This window comes from Silurus meridionalis, chromosome 14 (genome assembly GCF_014805685.1).
Source record: "Silurus meridionalis isolate SWU-2019-XX chromosome 14, ASM1480568v1, whole genome shotgun sequence".
NCBI lineage: Eukaryota > Metazoa > Chordata > Actinopteri > Siluriformes > Siluridae > Silurus > Silurus meridionalis.
Genome location: NC_060897.1, coordinates 6,584,576 through 6,599,167, shown reverse-complemented (window position 1 = coordinate 6,599,167; position 14,592 = coordinate 6,584,576). Strand labels below are relative to the sequence as shown.

At 40.8% G+C, this 14,592-nt stretch overlaps 1 protein-coding gene across 1 annotated transcript; it reads left to right on the top strand.

Moving 5' to 3' along the window:
- Positions 1-850: 850 nt before the first annotated feature.
- stk17al (serine/threonine kinase 17a like) lies at positions 851-12,257 on the top strand. The gene is given in 8 exon segments (XM_046866270.1): positions 851-1,220; positions 4,715-4,927; positions 7,983-8,127; positions 8,801-8,927; positions 9,534-9,582; positions 9,802-9,981; positions 10,738-10,813; positions 10,816-12,257. Coding segments are annotated over 8 exon segments (1,101 nt in total). The 5' UTR covers positions 851-1,107; the 3' UTR covers positions 11,014-12,257.
- The last annotated feature ends 2,335 nt before the right edge of the window (positions 12,258-14,592 follow it).

Here is a 14,592-nt window from a genome sequence, read left to right as displayed (position 1 = left end):
ATGTGAGCTGAAACAAATAGTGCAAAACAGTTTATTACAGCATGTGCACATAAAAAAAGGCCAATGCAGGTAGATACAAGGTAGATGCACATATATAATGTAGATGACATGAATGAAAAAAATCTATTTCTATTCTGAAAGCAGCACTTTGTATGAAAAAGGAACGTGTCTCAATGTGGGGTGAAGACCTGGGATCCAGGAATCATAGTTTGTGTTCTGCAGGTTTCTAATGTTGGTACAGTGGTTGAACATCAGTCATGAGCCATCAATAGCTATCAAGGTTGTTATGAATATAAATAATATCCATTGGAATATAATACAAAAGTGGTATTCATTTATAACATGAATATATAATAGGCTTGGTGGGTGGAAAGTTCAGATAGATAGATAGATAGATAGATAGATAGATAGATAGATAGATAGATAGATAGATAGATAGATAGATAGATAGATAGATAGATAGATAGATAGAATGGTGGATAAAAATGCTTAAACCAACAAACAATCAAGCCAATAAATAAAATGCATTAGCATTTATTACATAAATCTTTTTCTAAACATATAACTACACAAATAAATACGTTTCTTGTTAATTGATTAATGGACAAACGTTTATTCATCTAGTTATTTGTTTAGAAATATATTTGTTAATTCATGACTTAATGAAGCTATAAATGAATTAATGAGTATTTATTGATTATATACATATTGAGCTTGAGCAATGCATGGCACTTGACTGAAGTAGTCCCAGAAGTAGACGTTTAGGAACTGTTTAGACACGCCCATTTTACCCGATTGGCTGAGTTGTTGCATCGGAGCTAAAAAAAGAGGCGTGGTTCACAGAGCGTCTTATTGTTCGGAGTGTTTGTGCTCGTGCTCAGAATTCACGACATCTCCACTGGTTTTGGACGCTGCTGGAGTACATGCCAGTCTCCAGAGACTACTAAACTTTATAACTATTCGCAAAAAAATATATATAAACTAGTATTTTGTCCTCACTGTTGGCTTTGTACTTGACTGTTTCCGGCGGATAACCTGCAGAGGTGCGCGCACCTGATGGACTGAGAGCGCGCCCGGGTTCAGCTGCTTATACTTCTCCACGCCGCAATGTTGGACTCCAGCGCCATGAATAAGAACGGAATGGTGACCACGATCCTCACCCGAATCCGCACTGAGCCGTTTAAGACTTTTTACGACCTGGTCGGTAAAGAGCTCGGCAGGTAAATGAACCGCTTTCTATTAAACATCAAAGTCCTACTGCGGTTCCTCCGTGCGAGGGGAAGAGGGGCGCGCGCTCACAGCGCGAGCGCTTAGTTTCGCTTAATAGCTTTCATTAGAGGGGGTTCGGTCACTTGTAATTAGTGTGTGTGTGTGTGTGTGTGTGTGTGTGTGTGTGTGTAAAATCACGTTAGTAGTCAGAAGTGTGCACATTTTCCTTCAGTGTTTTCTCTTTATTTTGATTATTTTCAACATTGTACATTTTAATACTGAAAAAATCCAAGCTATGAAAGAACACGTATGGAATTATGCATAAAATGTCAGAAAACCAAGAATAAGTTTTATATTTTAGATTCCAAAGGAGCTTTGAACTTTTGAAGACAACTTAGAAAACTCTTTTGCATTCTCACACTCCGCCTCAAGCCAACAATCTTAGCTTTCCCAAAGTTTTAAATGCTTGTTTGCTGCTTTTCCTTCACTATCTGGTCCAACCCATTCTATACCATGTACAATTTTTTTTTATATATAATATTTGTGTTGAATCTCCTTTTTTTGAAGCATTGAAAAATACTTAGTCACCACAGACATGTTAGGTCCAAGTCGGGTTCTTAACTTTTGCCCTGAAGCTATGACTCTGATATTCTGTTGTCGATAACAAGTGATGAAAGTCTGTCAATCAGAAACCAGTTAAAAACGTCATAAACCTCTTCCAAAAAAAAAAAAAAATGTTCCCAATTAAATTTTAAGCAAACTCTCAATTACAAAAGCCGTCTTTTATTGTGAGGTTTTCTAAATCAGTGCCTTTTCCTGCATTGTGGTTCAGCAGTTGGTTCTGAAGCTGGTGGGGGAAAAAGCCCTTATTCAGTCGTGTGGAAACATTTCCCTGAGGTGCAGCAATAAAATGAAGAAAAGAAGCCAAGATTTGTCAACATGTCCATGATCCCGCATGTTGCTGTGGTTTTTGATAAGAGAAATGTTAGGAAAAAATTCCAGCCTCGGTGTTGACATCGGGCATTTAATCAGAGCGTAATATTTAAACTGCAGCGAGGCATTTCCCGATGAGTATCTATCGGCAGATGGGTTTCAATTTATGGTTAAAAAGAAAAAAACACGGCGATAAAATCTGTTTGCTTTCGTAGATTACTGGAATGCTCCTTTTCACTCGGCGAAAACATTCATGACCCCACACGCATGTGTCACGGGGCGAGTAGTTCTTTATGTAACGCATACTATCTGATCTTTTGGTTGAAGGAGAAATCCAGATCTGTGTACAGGCAGTCATAATATCGTGCCTTCCTGCACCCAAACACCACCTGCTGCATGCATAAGAAACAAACACACACACACACACACACACACACACACACACACACACACACACACACACACACACACACACACACACTTGCACTCTCTCTCAAGTCTAAAGCCAGAGACGATACCTCAGTGTCGCTGAGCTTCCTGTACTAGTAACGTTTGCACATTGCTGAAAGTCATTCATTCCTCGGCTGTATGCTCATTCGGAGCTTGCTTTGAATAAATGTAAATGAGCACGTTTTTTTTTTTTTTTTTGGTTTGTCCAAACAAATTCATCTCGCTCTCTCTTTCTCTTGCATTTTCATCTCGAGCAATTACACCGGAGAACCAGGAAGAATAGGTAATGGATTCCCCTGCAAGGATGTGCTCAACCAGATTCATTTTCCTCAGTGATGTTACATATAAGGCCTTGCAGAATGTCCTAGTTTTGAGCTCCGCAAAGGACACTGGCCTGATTTCAGTGCTGACTGTCGTTTTAGGAACGTCCCCTGAGGGTCCTAGGAGTTGATCCTGCCCTTGTTCTTGCATTTAATAAGACATGCTTGCTTGCAGTTCTAGTCTCTCCGTTCAGCCCACACACACACTAGCAAATAAGCATGTTAAAAAAAAAAAAAAAACAAGCACAGGCATCTATGTTGGTTTAGTTTCGTGATCAATGTACAACCATTACTGCATCTGGGTCATGTAACCACATAGTGTGTTTCCTGTCTATACACATCCTTTTAAACTTGTCAAGGTAACTGATTGCACAACGAGGCGATTGAGGGCACTTCCTTCTTATTTCCACACACGGAACGGACGCTGCATTTCTTGAACAGTCGGATACCAGATGGCGAGCAAGTGGTAATTACAACCTGCAACGTTTTGCACGGTGGTTACGGGTTTTAGTGAATTATGACGCCCGGCGTTACGCCCTCTGACCGTTTTTTTGTCGCCCCCGCGGCATTCTTCTTTTTAGCCGAACACGAGGACATACCCCGAAGGAGGTGGGCATCATTTATCAGTAGGGTATGGTGGGTGGTCTGTTGTGACCCCTACCACCCACATACACACCATAGTGTCTTATTGTGAGGCTTCCTAAAGAACCAGCGAAGGCGGAGTTACCAGCAAATCGTTCTTTTCGCTGTTAGACAAAGGGTTGTACAAACTGGGCTTTTGTGTGCATGTATGTGGGAAGCCATGAGTTGACTCTTTAAAGTCATCTCTGAAGTGTGGGCCTGACGTTCCGATTTAGGGAATGACTTTGTGTGTACATAAAGGAGAAGGAGATCCTTATGTCCCAACTTCTCATCTTCCTAGTGGGAAATGGACATGAGAGAGTTGTAATGTCTGACTCTGATTCTCAACCTTGTAATATCAAGGTCTTTTAAAAGCTGCTAAGAATTTCCTTTGCCACATACCATGGAAGTGCATTGGTTAGCATGTGACGTCAGAGGCGTGTTGAGTTTCTTCATGTCAGTAATTGTGAAAAACGACTTAAGCGACAGCCGTGAGTCATTGTGGTCAGCATGCGGGTCGCTTGTCATCTTTTTGTGAAGACGCTTCATTTGCTTCAATGGGGTGTTTTTCCAAATGTACAAAGTGTCAAGAATTCAACGTTTATAGGCCAATAGGCTTTTTTTTTTTTTTTTTTTTTTTGCTTGTTTGTGTGGTGCATGCCGCTGTGGTTTAACTGCAGGCAACACTTCCTCTTTCAGGGTGCCCCACATTTTATTTGCAATTAATGTTATTTTAATCTACAGGATTTGCACAAGTAATGTAGGTACTATAGGTCCACTACTATGGTATACAAGAGCAAGATTTCCACACAGATTCAGTGAATAGGCAAATGCTGCCTATCCGGCATGGCCCATGCAGCATGGCCCCACCTTTCCCTGGCCTGTATTTTCATATTGAAGCAGATGTGGCTTGTACATTTTAAGATGCAATAGCTTGCTGACTCAGACGTTTGGTTTCTTGGTACATGGGGAAAAAAGGAACTGTTAACACGCAAACTTGTACAATTACAGTAAAAATAAAACCGTTGTAATTTCACATATGTGCTCTGATCATTTCGATCATTTCTCTTCTACTTAGTTTGCAATTAACACTTTTTTTTTAAAATTATTATAAAGTATGTCCGAACAGTATATTTGTGAGCGATTTAATAGACTGACACTTTCTTTCTGTCTTTGTTTAGAGGAAAGTTTGCAGTGGTGAAGAAGTGTGTGGAGAAGGCCACGGGGAACGTGTATGCCGCCAAGTTCCTGCGCAAACGGCGGAAGGGTCAGGACTGCCGCGCCGACATCCTGAACGAGATCGCCATGCTGGAAGCAGCCAAGTCTAACCCGTACGTGGTGGAGCTGCACGAGGTGTACGAGACCAGCTCTGAGATTATCCTGGTGCTTGAATGGTAAGTTTTGCACTGTTCTCTGATGGAGCGAGTCAGTGTTCCAAGAACCGGCAGAAATCGGAGAAACGCAAAGCTTGCAATCACCTCTTGCTTACAAGAATGCAGATTTCATGTGTTTTTGTTAAACGCACTTAAACTAGTCCTTGTGTGAGTGTGAGAGAGAGAGAGAGAGAGAGAGAGAGAGAGAGAGACTGTCTCTTTCGCTGTCTGCCTGTCTCTCTCTCTTTCTGTTTGTCTGCGTGTCTCTTTATCTCTGTGTCCATGTCTTTTTCTCTGCCTTCTGAAATCACCAGGTCATTACGTAAAACATGGATCATTTCAGCATTTTGTATAGTGTGCACATGCAGCGTTGATAACGATCTATAATGAGACTCCAATTAACCCGAAGAAACATTTCCCAAACTTGTTTTCTTTTTTCTCCTTTTTTTTTTAATTTTATTTTTTTATAAATATAAACAAGAATCTTTCTTTATTGATCCTCTGTTTTTTTGTGTCTTTTAAAAAAAAAAAAATTCCCTTATTGTCAAAGCTGTAAAACTTTCACACACTCTGCACTTTTTATTTCGCGCACACGCCGGATGTCGGTCGAGAGTGACGGCAGTTTTGAGAAACAGTCGATTGCATCTCTGTCTGACTCTCGGTAGCACGCTTCCTGTGTGCGCTCCATCAGCTTCTGCTGTAGATCAGCTGTGCAGCAGTTTACCCCCGCTGACGTCGATGCGTGCGTGATCACACGCATGCGCGCACACGCACCCTAATGTGTGTCATTACCTTATTAGGAAATTCTTCTGGTTAATCATTTATTTTGGCTGGAGGTTTATGTGGGGATTATCACGATGACCTCTCGCAGTCAGTCAGCATCTTCATTCATGTGTCTGTCCACTCTTCTGTATTAGTTTGTTTCTCTACTCGGGTCAGTGTGCCAGTTAAAACACATGTGCAGCCTGAGAATATGGTGATGGTTTAGTTTAAAAGGAAGCTTCTATCTGTCTGTTTAATTTTGCATGCTGGCAGGAAAGAAAAATTCATCTACTTTAACACTTTAGATCCCCCACACACACACTCTTTTCTCTTTAGAATCAGAGATGAGTGAGTGTAAGAAGAAGAAAAGGGCCGGAGATGCAGAGAAATGATTTTGTTCCATTTCCTGTGGCTTTTCTAGCTAGGCTTTAATTGGTCTTCTAAAAACAGAGCAGCAAACGCACACATTCACACAAGCTTGCAGCCACAACCACATCCTCAGTGCTGAGTGCAACCTAAGTGATGAGACACTGTCTTTAGCACACACAGTTTAACAATTTTAAACTGAACAGAGGTGATGGTTTTTATAGGAAATGCAAATAAATACCAGTTTACTGGTTGAAATGTGCTTTTTGTTCGGACTCTCGGTCGCCCAGCCTTCTGTCTCCTCTTCTTCCTCGCATCCTTTTTTTGGCCTCTAGGTTACTTTCAACAGACACAAAAGCAGTGTGGTATAGACTATCAGGATTTGTACAGTATTGCACAGAATGCTTTGTAGATTCGAGCACAGAGACCGCTAATGGAACAGTTCCTCCTCTTGTTCTTTTGTGTGCTTATGTCTAAGAGAACCTGCATGTCAAATGCCACCAGCTCCAAAGTTCCACCTTGAAAGTGCTTTTGTTTGCGTTTCTAGAATTGAACAGCAAGTGCACCATCTAGTTTGGGCTTTTCCAGAGCACTGCCTCTGGTTTGTTGAAAGTGCGTGCAGGGCTGAGACTATTTAATTAACTCCAAGCTGATGGCCAAGCTGATAAGCCATGGTTAGTACCCCAGTTATTTACACAGCTGGCTTTCAGGGATGTCTAACAAATGAAGTGTACAATGTACACACAGGCCAACACGTGAAATGTAAAAATCCCACGCACTTCGCTGAGCTGTAATGGTTACGCTGTATATATTGGATATCTATTTTTTTATATATTTAAAATACTTTATTTTACTATATTTTCTTTTTAACCCCCATTTTAGCCCTTAATTTGGTCTTGGTGTTTCCTGCTTTCTCAGTTTTCATATAACACCTACCAACTAGGGAAAGTGAAGGAAAACACATGCTCTGACATGTAATGCCTTTCAAAAGTATCCTTCAAACTGCTACTCATGCTGCATCACAAGGCAGTACAGCACAAGGGAGGGTTTGTGCCAGAACACCTTGGTCTGCTAGAGTTTGGGATCAAATAGGAGTCTCTCTCTCTCTCTCTCTCTCTCTCTCTCTCTCTCTCTCTCTCTCTCTCTTTCATTTTTGTTCCCTCTTCTAATGTCTTGTCAGATGACTTATCAAGACATGGACAAATAAGGCTTCATTCTTGGATTAGAATCTACAGCCTCATCAATAATAAAGCCTACAGGTTCTGCTTGTTTTACACATGGCTTTGTTGGGGTTGAACGTCGGTTAAATCAAAGTCCAACTGGAGGAGGGTTTGAAACTTCTGGTCTGTCAGCGTGGGCAGACGTGCACTTATAATAAAGCCCAAAAATCAGAGTAATTCTGGCCTGTTTGGAGCTGAGAGTTAGTGATTTATGGATGTGATGTCGGCAGCAAGCCTGCACTTTGAGTCTGATTTTCTTATTTCCCTGCCAAAGTGTTCCGGAGATGTTCTACAATTTCAAAAGTGTGCGAGTGGTTCTGTGTGGGGATTCTTTTAATAATTTTTTTTTCGCTGCCGGAGAAGCCACACTATTATGTTCTTTATACTCCATCGGGCAAAAACGAACGAATCTGTGAATGAAGTAAATGGTTATTAGAAGGAATTCTGGAGACAATCATTCATGCAATAATAGAATTTCTTACAAATTTCACAACTGCATTACTAATGTCTCTCTCCTCTGCCTGAGACGTGTATGTGCTCCTTGGGCACTTGAAGTATAGAAATCCAGTGATGTACTTGAATTAATTCCGAGTTTAAATACATGGATTTACATATTTTGTTTCTTTCCAAAGATTGATATAGCTTTGATTTCTAATAAACCCATTGAGGAGTTAGATCTATTCCTAGAATCTATTGATCATAGTATTTTCTGTGTTGATGTATTCCAGTGCTGCCGGAGGAGAAATCTTCAATCAGTGTGTCGCCGATAACGACGAGGCCTTCACGGAGGCAGACGTCATCCGGTTGGCCCGGCAGATCCTCGAAGGCATCTCTTTCCTTCACCGCAACAACGTCGTTCATTTAGACCTGAAGGTGGGTAAAATCGGCACGTGCGTTTGTGTGCTTGCACATCTAGCTGCCCACGTAAATAAACACCAGACAGTCTTCACTCAGGTTGCGTATGTTACTTAATACAGAGAAGCTGAGATTTCGACTGGAGCGGCTGCAATTAGAGTTCAGGGTCTCGTAAACTTTTACTGCCCGCTTTCTTGCAGTCGTTACAGGAGCGAGAGCCGTGAGGTTGTACTGCATGAGGTCATTGTCCTGGTACAGTGTATCACAGCAATAAACCTGGCCTAATTGGACGTGGGCCAGAAAAAAAAAAAGGTTGCGCCTTGAAAGATTTATTGCGACTCTGAAAAACCAGCAGAGGAAAAAGTGTCAGCTGTGTTTAGTTGGAGCAGTTCACCGGTAAATAGACGAGTAAAAGCGCGTCAAAACTTATAAAGCGAGGTTGATTTACTAGCTGGCGCAGATGTTGGAAAAATCCCTATCATACGTTTGAGGAAGCGCTTTAATTTGACATGCCAATCCATCATATTTGCTATTGAAATTGTTTTATTCCCCTTAATAATTCCATGCAGGTGGAGGAATTTAACCCATATTGTGGAGAAGCCTTTGTTTTTGAAATAGGACGTACATGGACTGTTCGATGTGGTGGCTGTGGATGCTAAATGTATGTTTGTGTGCATTTGGTCTCTTTCAGCCTCAGAACATTCTGCTCACTAGCGCTCAGCCACTCGGGGACATCAGGATCGTAGATTTCGGTCTGTCTCGGCGCATGGACGAAAAATCAGAAGTGCGTGAGATCTTGGGAACTCCAGAGTACGTAGGTGAGTCAGACGGGTTTATCTGCTTTGGTTTATCTACGCTATAAATGAGGGTCAAAAGGCATTACAAAGCAGACTGGGGACTGTTTGGATTGAAGTATAAAGCCTTGAATTTTTGGTGTGTCTTGCAGTTATTTTTTATAATAATTCAGAACAATGTAGATTGAAGGCCACAGTTCAAATCCCAGCACCAACAACTCCCATTCCTGGGCCCTTTCGCAAGTCCCCTTACCCTCAACTGCTCAGTTGTAATTCGCTCTGGATAACAGTGTCTACCAAAATGCCATAATTAGTGTCCTGATGTTTCAAGGGATTCAGGAAGTATGAAATTTCGGTACTTGTACAATATTGGGTCTGGGCTGTAGTAAAAAGGCTGAAACTTTGGATCTCAACGCATCTAATGCAGTAGTGCTACTAAGTCCTAATGCAAATTTCCTTGTCCGTATTCACCACAGCTGATGTTTGACCCAGTAAATGTACTCCAACTGGTGATCTTTGACTCCAAAACGTTAATCACTAATCAGAAATGTTTGCAAAGTCATTTCAAATTTTTTTATTGCTAATAAAAGTTCAACAGGAATAAACTCAATTTCTTGTTCCCCCTTACAGCTCCCGAGGTTCTGAGCTACGAACCAATCTCCACGGCTACTGACATGTGGTGAGTTAGAACAGTGTGTGCGTTTACTGCTTTATAAGGTCAATTTCACTGATAAGGCCACAAGCGTGACGAGGCATTTCTATAAATATTTAATCGCTAGTGCTACTTATCATTAGAACAGTTTCTGTAACAGATTTCCCACAGTTGCCAGAATACATGAATAAAGTATTTAATATCGGTACATTCACTCATAATTTTTTTCCCGTATGTGTCGTATAGGAGCATCGGTGTGTTAACGTACGTCATGTTGACGGGCGAGTCTCCTTTCCTGGGCCAGGACAAGCAGGAGACGTACCTGAACATTTCCCAGGTGAACGTAGACTACTCTGAGGACACTTTTCAAGGGATCTCAAGTCTCGCCGTAGAGTTCATCCAGTCGCTGCTTCACGTAGACCCCAGGTACGTCCAGAAAGTGCAGCTAATGCGTGCGTGCGTGCGTGTGTGTGTGTGTATAAATTATATGTATATGTTATGCTTCTATTGAAACGTCAAGCTGTACAGGAGAAAATGTTCTCCAAGATCAAGATATAAATGTAGCCCATTCAGTCAATCTCAATTCAAATGTAAAAGCCAGCCAATGTACAGGCTCCGTCACATTCCCACGTTCTTGCGGTGCCCCTAATGACGCTCAGCAGTGGCCATTTTGGCTCCGTCACAGTGACTAATAGCAGCCCAGATCTGTCACCATCTTGGCTCCATGAGAATGATTGCAGCCTTTGCCTCCACTCACTAAAACTTTACGGCCACATATCATGAGTGATATGAGAGGAAAATGAGAGGCTGAAAAGCTATGTGGAAAAAATTCCTCCGTGTGCGAGTAATCCCGAAGAGAAGGAAAAACCTGGGGAGAGGGAAAAGGATGGGAGTTAAAAGTTTGTGTGAAACTGCTGGAAAGAAAACTGCCTTGTGAAAAATCTGCAAATTGCGGCTTTTAATAATAATAATTATAGAGTTTAAATGATAATTAAATTTCAAAAGCATGGAATAGTATATTTATTTATTTTTTATTATAACTTTAAAAAATTTAATGTACAATTTCTAAAAAAAAAAAAAAAAAAAAAATGACAATATATAATTCCTAGAAGTCAATCTCCATTTTAATAGTCATCCTTAAATATTTTCAAATTAACCCCCTCCTTTTTTATTCCTCCCTAGAAACCGATCCACAGCAGACGACTGCCTGAATCACCCCTGGCTAAACACAAACCCTCACACACTCAACCCCACCACCACCCCACCACGCTGGACGAGCCGGAAACCAGCCAATCAGAGTCTGAGCCTGAGAGTCCCGATTCATCTCCCGAGCTTCTCGACATCCCGTCGTATCCCACATACCCCGGAAAAGGAGACTTGAAAACCGGCCGAGACACTTTTACTTTCACAGAGTCGTTCCCCAGTCGTCCTGAAATGCAGCAGGAGCTGATTTGTTAGAGTGACACCCATGTTGTCCAATCAGAAGAGAGCTTCGTAGGTCAGCAATGTTCAGAAAAGACACTGATATGTGCTGGACCACAGAGGTCCCCTGGTTGTGTGCCAAATGTGGTGTGTGTGTGTAAGAGGTGATTTTTAACAAGCCCTTAAGAAGCCTATGAAAATTGCAAATTGATGATTATTATTAATAATTAAATAATAAATTAATATTATTATTATTATTAATTAAATAGATTTCTATTTGCACGCACACACACACCCCATTGGTGTAAATAGAAGATTTTGTGATTACTGAGCATCTGTTATCTGCTGGTCGGAATTGAATTGTGGGTAATCCTTCTCCGGAGAGCTGAACTCTCAACACCGATGAGGACTCATGGAATCCAAGACGACAGATGGACGCTCGTTAAAACGGACAAACGGTCCATCTGCGTTTAGACTGATACCGAGGTGTGAGCTCGCCAATAGATCGTTGGATCAGGTCCTTCTCTTTAGGACGCTTCCACCTTGGGAATTGTAGCTTGTTTATTTTATAGCACTTTTGTAAAAAAATAAAAATAAAAAACAAACTGAAATGGTGATTGTGCCAAAGACTTTGGTTCAGATAAAGCACAGTTTAATGTCCACGCATGTAAGTGTAACGCACTCCATCACTGTAACCTCTGTGTGCATCACCGTCTCCACCGCGTGCCACAAACACTGACCTTTTCTGTTCCATGGATTTAAAAACGTTTTGCTGCGGTTGCACAAGTTTTATGTATAGTACTTATGATTTACAGGCCATTGTTTTGTCCTCTGTTCTTTATCTTTTTTATATAATTTTTGATGCTCTTTAGAAAAAGAAATTGCCATCCTTACATAATCCGGTTACTTCGTACCAATTTGGTAGTGTCTATATGGGTGGGTTCTGTTCGGATTTTCTGGGGTCATTGGCTGATTTGGAAAGCGCCCGGGGTTTGTGGGAGACGAAAGTGTACATGTTTAAAAAATAATAATAATAAAAAAGGAATTGTATGTTTTAAAAAAAGAGAAAGTAATGTATAAATATTTTTCTATTTTCCTGTTTTTGATATTTACTATGTAAGAAGATATAAAGATTGTCTTAATTTAGGATTTTATGTTTCCTATATGCTTGTGGCAGTTTTGCACTTGTGTCCACTGGACCTCTTGACTATTAGAGTGATAATATTGGCATTGCAGGCAAAGTATTGAAGAATAATAAATGTGCATTGTTTGTATTAAAAGCTGCCTCTTGTGTGTCTCATTTAAAATATGAATACATTATTCAGGTTAAAGAGAGAATTTCTTTAAACTGGTGCATGGTGCATCGCCCCTGGGGAAACAGACCTCAGTTTTGAATATACAAATATATTAGGGATTTGCATCTCCATACATAACCAAGGATGTGATGCATTAAAGATACAGTACAGACCAAAAGTTTGGACACACCTTCTCATTCAAAGAGTTTTCTTTATTTTCATGACTATGAAAATTGTAGATTCACACTGAAGGCATCAAAACTATGAATTAACACGTGGAATTATATATGGAATTATATACTACATAAAAAAGTGTGAAACAACTGAAAAGTTTCATATTCTAGGTTCTTCAAAGTAGCCACCTTTTGCTTTGATTACTGCTTTGCACACTCTTGGCATTCTCTTGATGAGCTTCAAGAGGTAGTCACCTGAAATGGTCTTCCAACAGTCTTGAAGGAGTTCCCCGAGAGATGCTTGGCACTTGTTGGCCCTTTTGCCTTTACTCTGCGGTCCAGCTCACCCCTAAACCATCTCCATTGGGTTCAGGTCCGGTGACTGTGGAGGCCAGGTCATCTGGCGCAGCACCCCATCACTCTCCTTCTTGGTCAAATAGCCCTTGATACCTTCAGTGTGACTCTACAATTTTCATAGTCATGAAAATAAAGTAAACTCTTTGAATGAGAAGGTGTGTCCAAACTTTTGGTCTGTACTGTACATAGGAAGCATCTACCGATGCGATGCAATACGATCCCCCCCTTATGGTGCAGTGTGATCCGATTTCATTCAAAACAATACGATACCATGAAATAGAGGGTAAAAAAAAGATTTGATGTAATTCAGTACAGCACAAATAGTTCAGACAGCAAATCATCAAATTACTCAAGTGCCTTCTGTCTTCTAACCCAAGGTGCTTTCACAGGCCTTTTAAAGACAAAAAACACCAGATGTTCTTTTCCTGTTCAGTCTCCAGGAAGATGCAGCTCTACCTCTGCCATGTTAATCTATATTCTATGTGACACTCAGGACACGCCTCGGTCTCTGTAGTGTTGTCATGCGTCTTATTCACGTAGCAGCAGCGGTGCTGTGAGGACGCGATAATCAATCTGCATAAAAAATATTGGTTGCATTCTAAATAATAAAAGTGTAGCGCACCTACTAATAATTATATATAAATAATTTTTTACGGATGCAAATATGACAAAAAAGACACATTGCGAAACAAATGCCTACTTGTATCCAATCCACTGTTGTCAATCCTACATCCTTCCCAATATTCAGTGTCATTGACTTACATTATAAAAAGCTGTTTTTGTCCTCATAGAGTTACTTGAACTTGATTTGTAGAACCAGTAGATAGAGATTTACACTTACATCCCTTATGCATGAGCTTAAAGTGACCGGAAAGATAAACTCCGTTGTGGGTGACACCTGTTTGTGTGACTTTAAATCTTGTTGATATCTGACCATTACATTTATATCTACTTTATGAATATCTTTCTCTGGATTAGATATACTTTTGCTCTTCTATTCCTTTCTTCTGAGAATGCTTTCCACTAGATTTGGAAACAAGGCTGTGGGGATTTTAGGCCTGGAGTGAAAGGGGTTCAGCTCATCCCAAACGTGTTCAGTGAGGTTGAGGTCAGGGCTCTGTGTAGGACACTCGAGTTCTTCAACTCTCAGCTTGGCAAACCACGTCTTTATAGCGCTGACTGTGTGCATAGATCTAGATAGGTACAACCAGGTATGCGACAGGATATTTGGTATGAGAATAATGTGACTTGATGTGGAGATGGCATTTATGAAATTACAGCAGCAGCAGTTTGTTTGGAAGCGTATTGTATATCTCTAGAGTGAGGTTTCATCTTGTTAAGAATATTCTGATTAATCTGGAAATCTATCCGCAGACTGATTAGTCAAACCCAGCCGAAGCAGAACAGCGCCGGAAATTCCAGCCTGTAAGAACACAAATAGTTACAGTGCTGACTTGATCCGTGGCTCGTCTGTTTATTTCAGGCCTTCACGGAGGCTCAGCGCACTTTTAAGTCCAAAGTCAAACAATAGTAAAGCCTGCAATCAATCCCTGCTTTAATACGCTTTTCCTGCGAAGTTCGGCTCTTCTCCAATATCCAAACAAATGGGTCTCAGGAGTTTCCGTTTTCCCAGAAGAAAAGAAGGAACGTCCTGCTGTTTTGCAGTCTGGAATGTGAAAGTTGGGATACTTTCGCCTGCCCGCTCGCTCGTCCTTTCCACTTTCACGCTCTGTTTAAATGGCCGTTTTTTAATGAACTGAAAATAAACTGGACATGGATTTAGACATCGT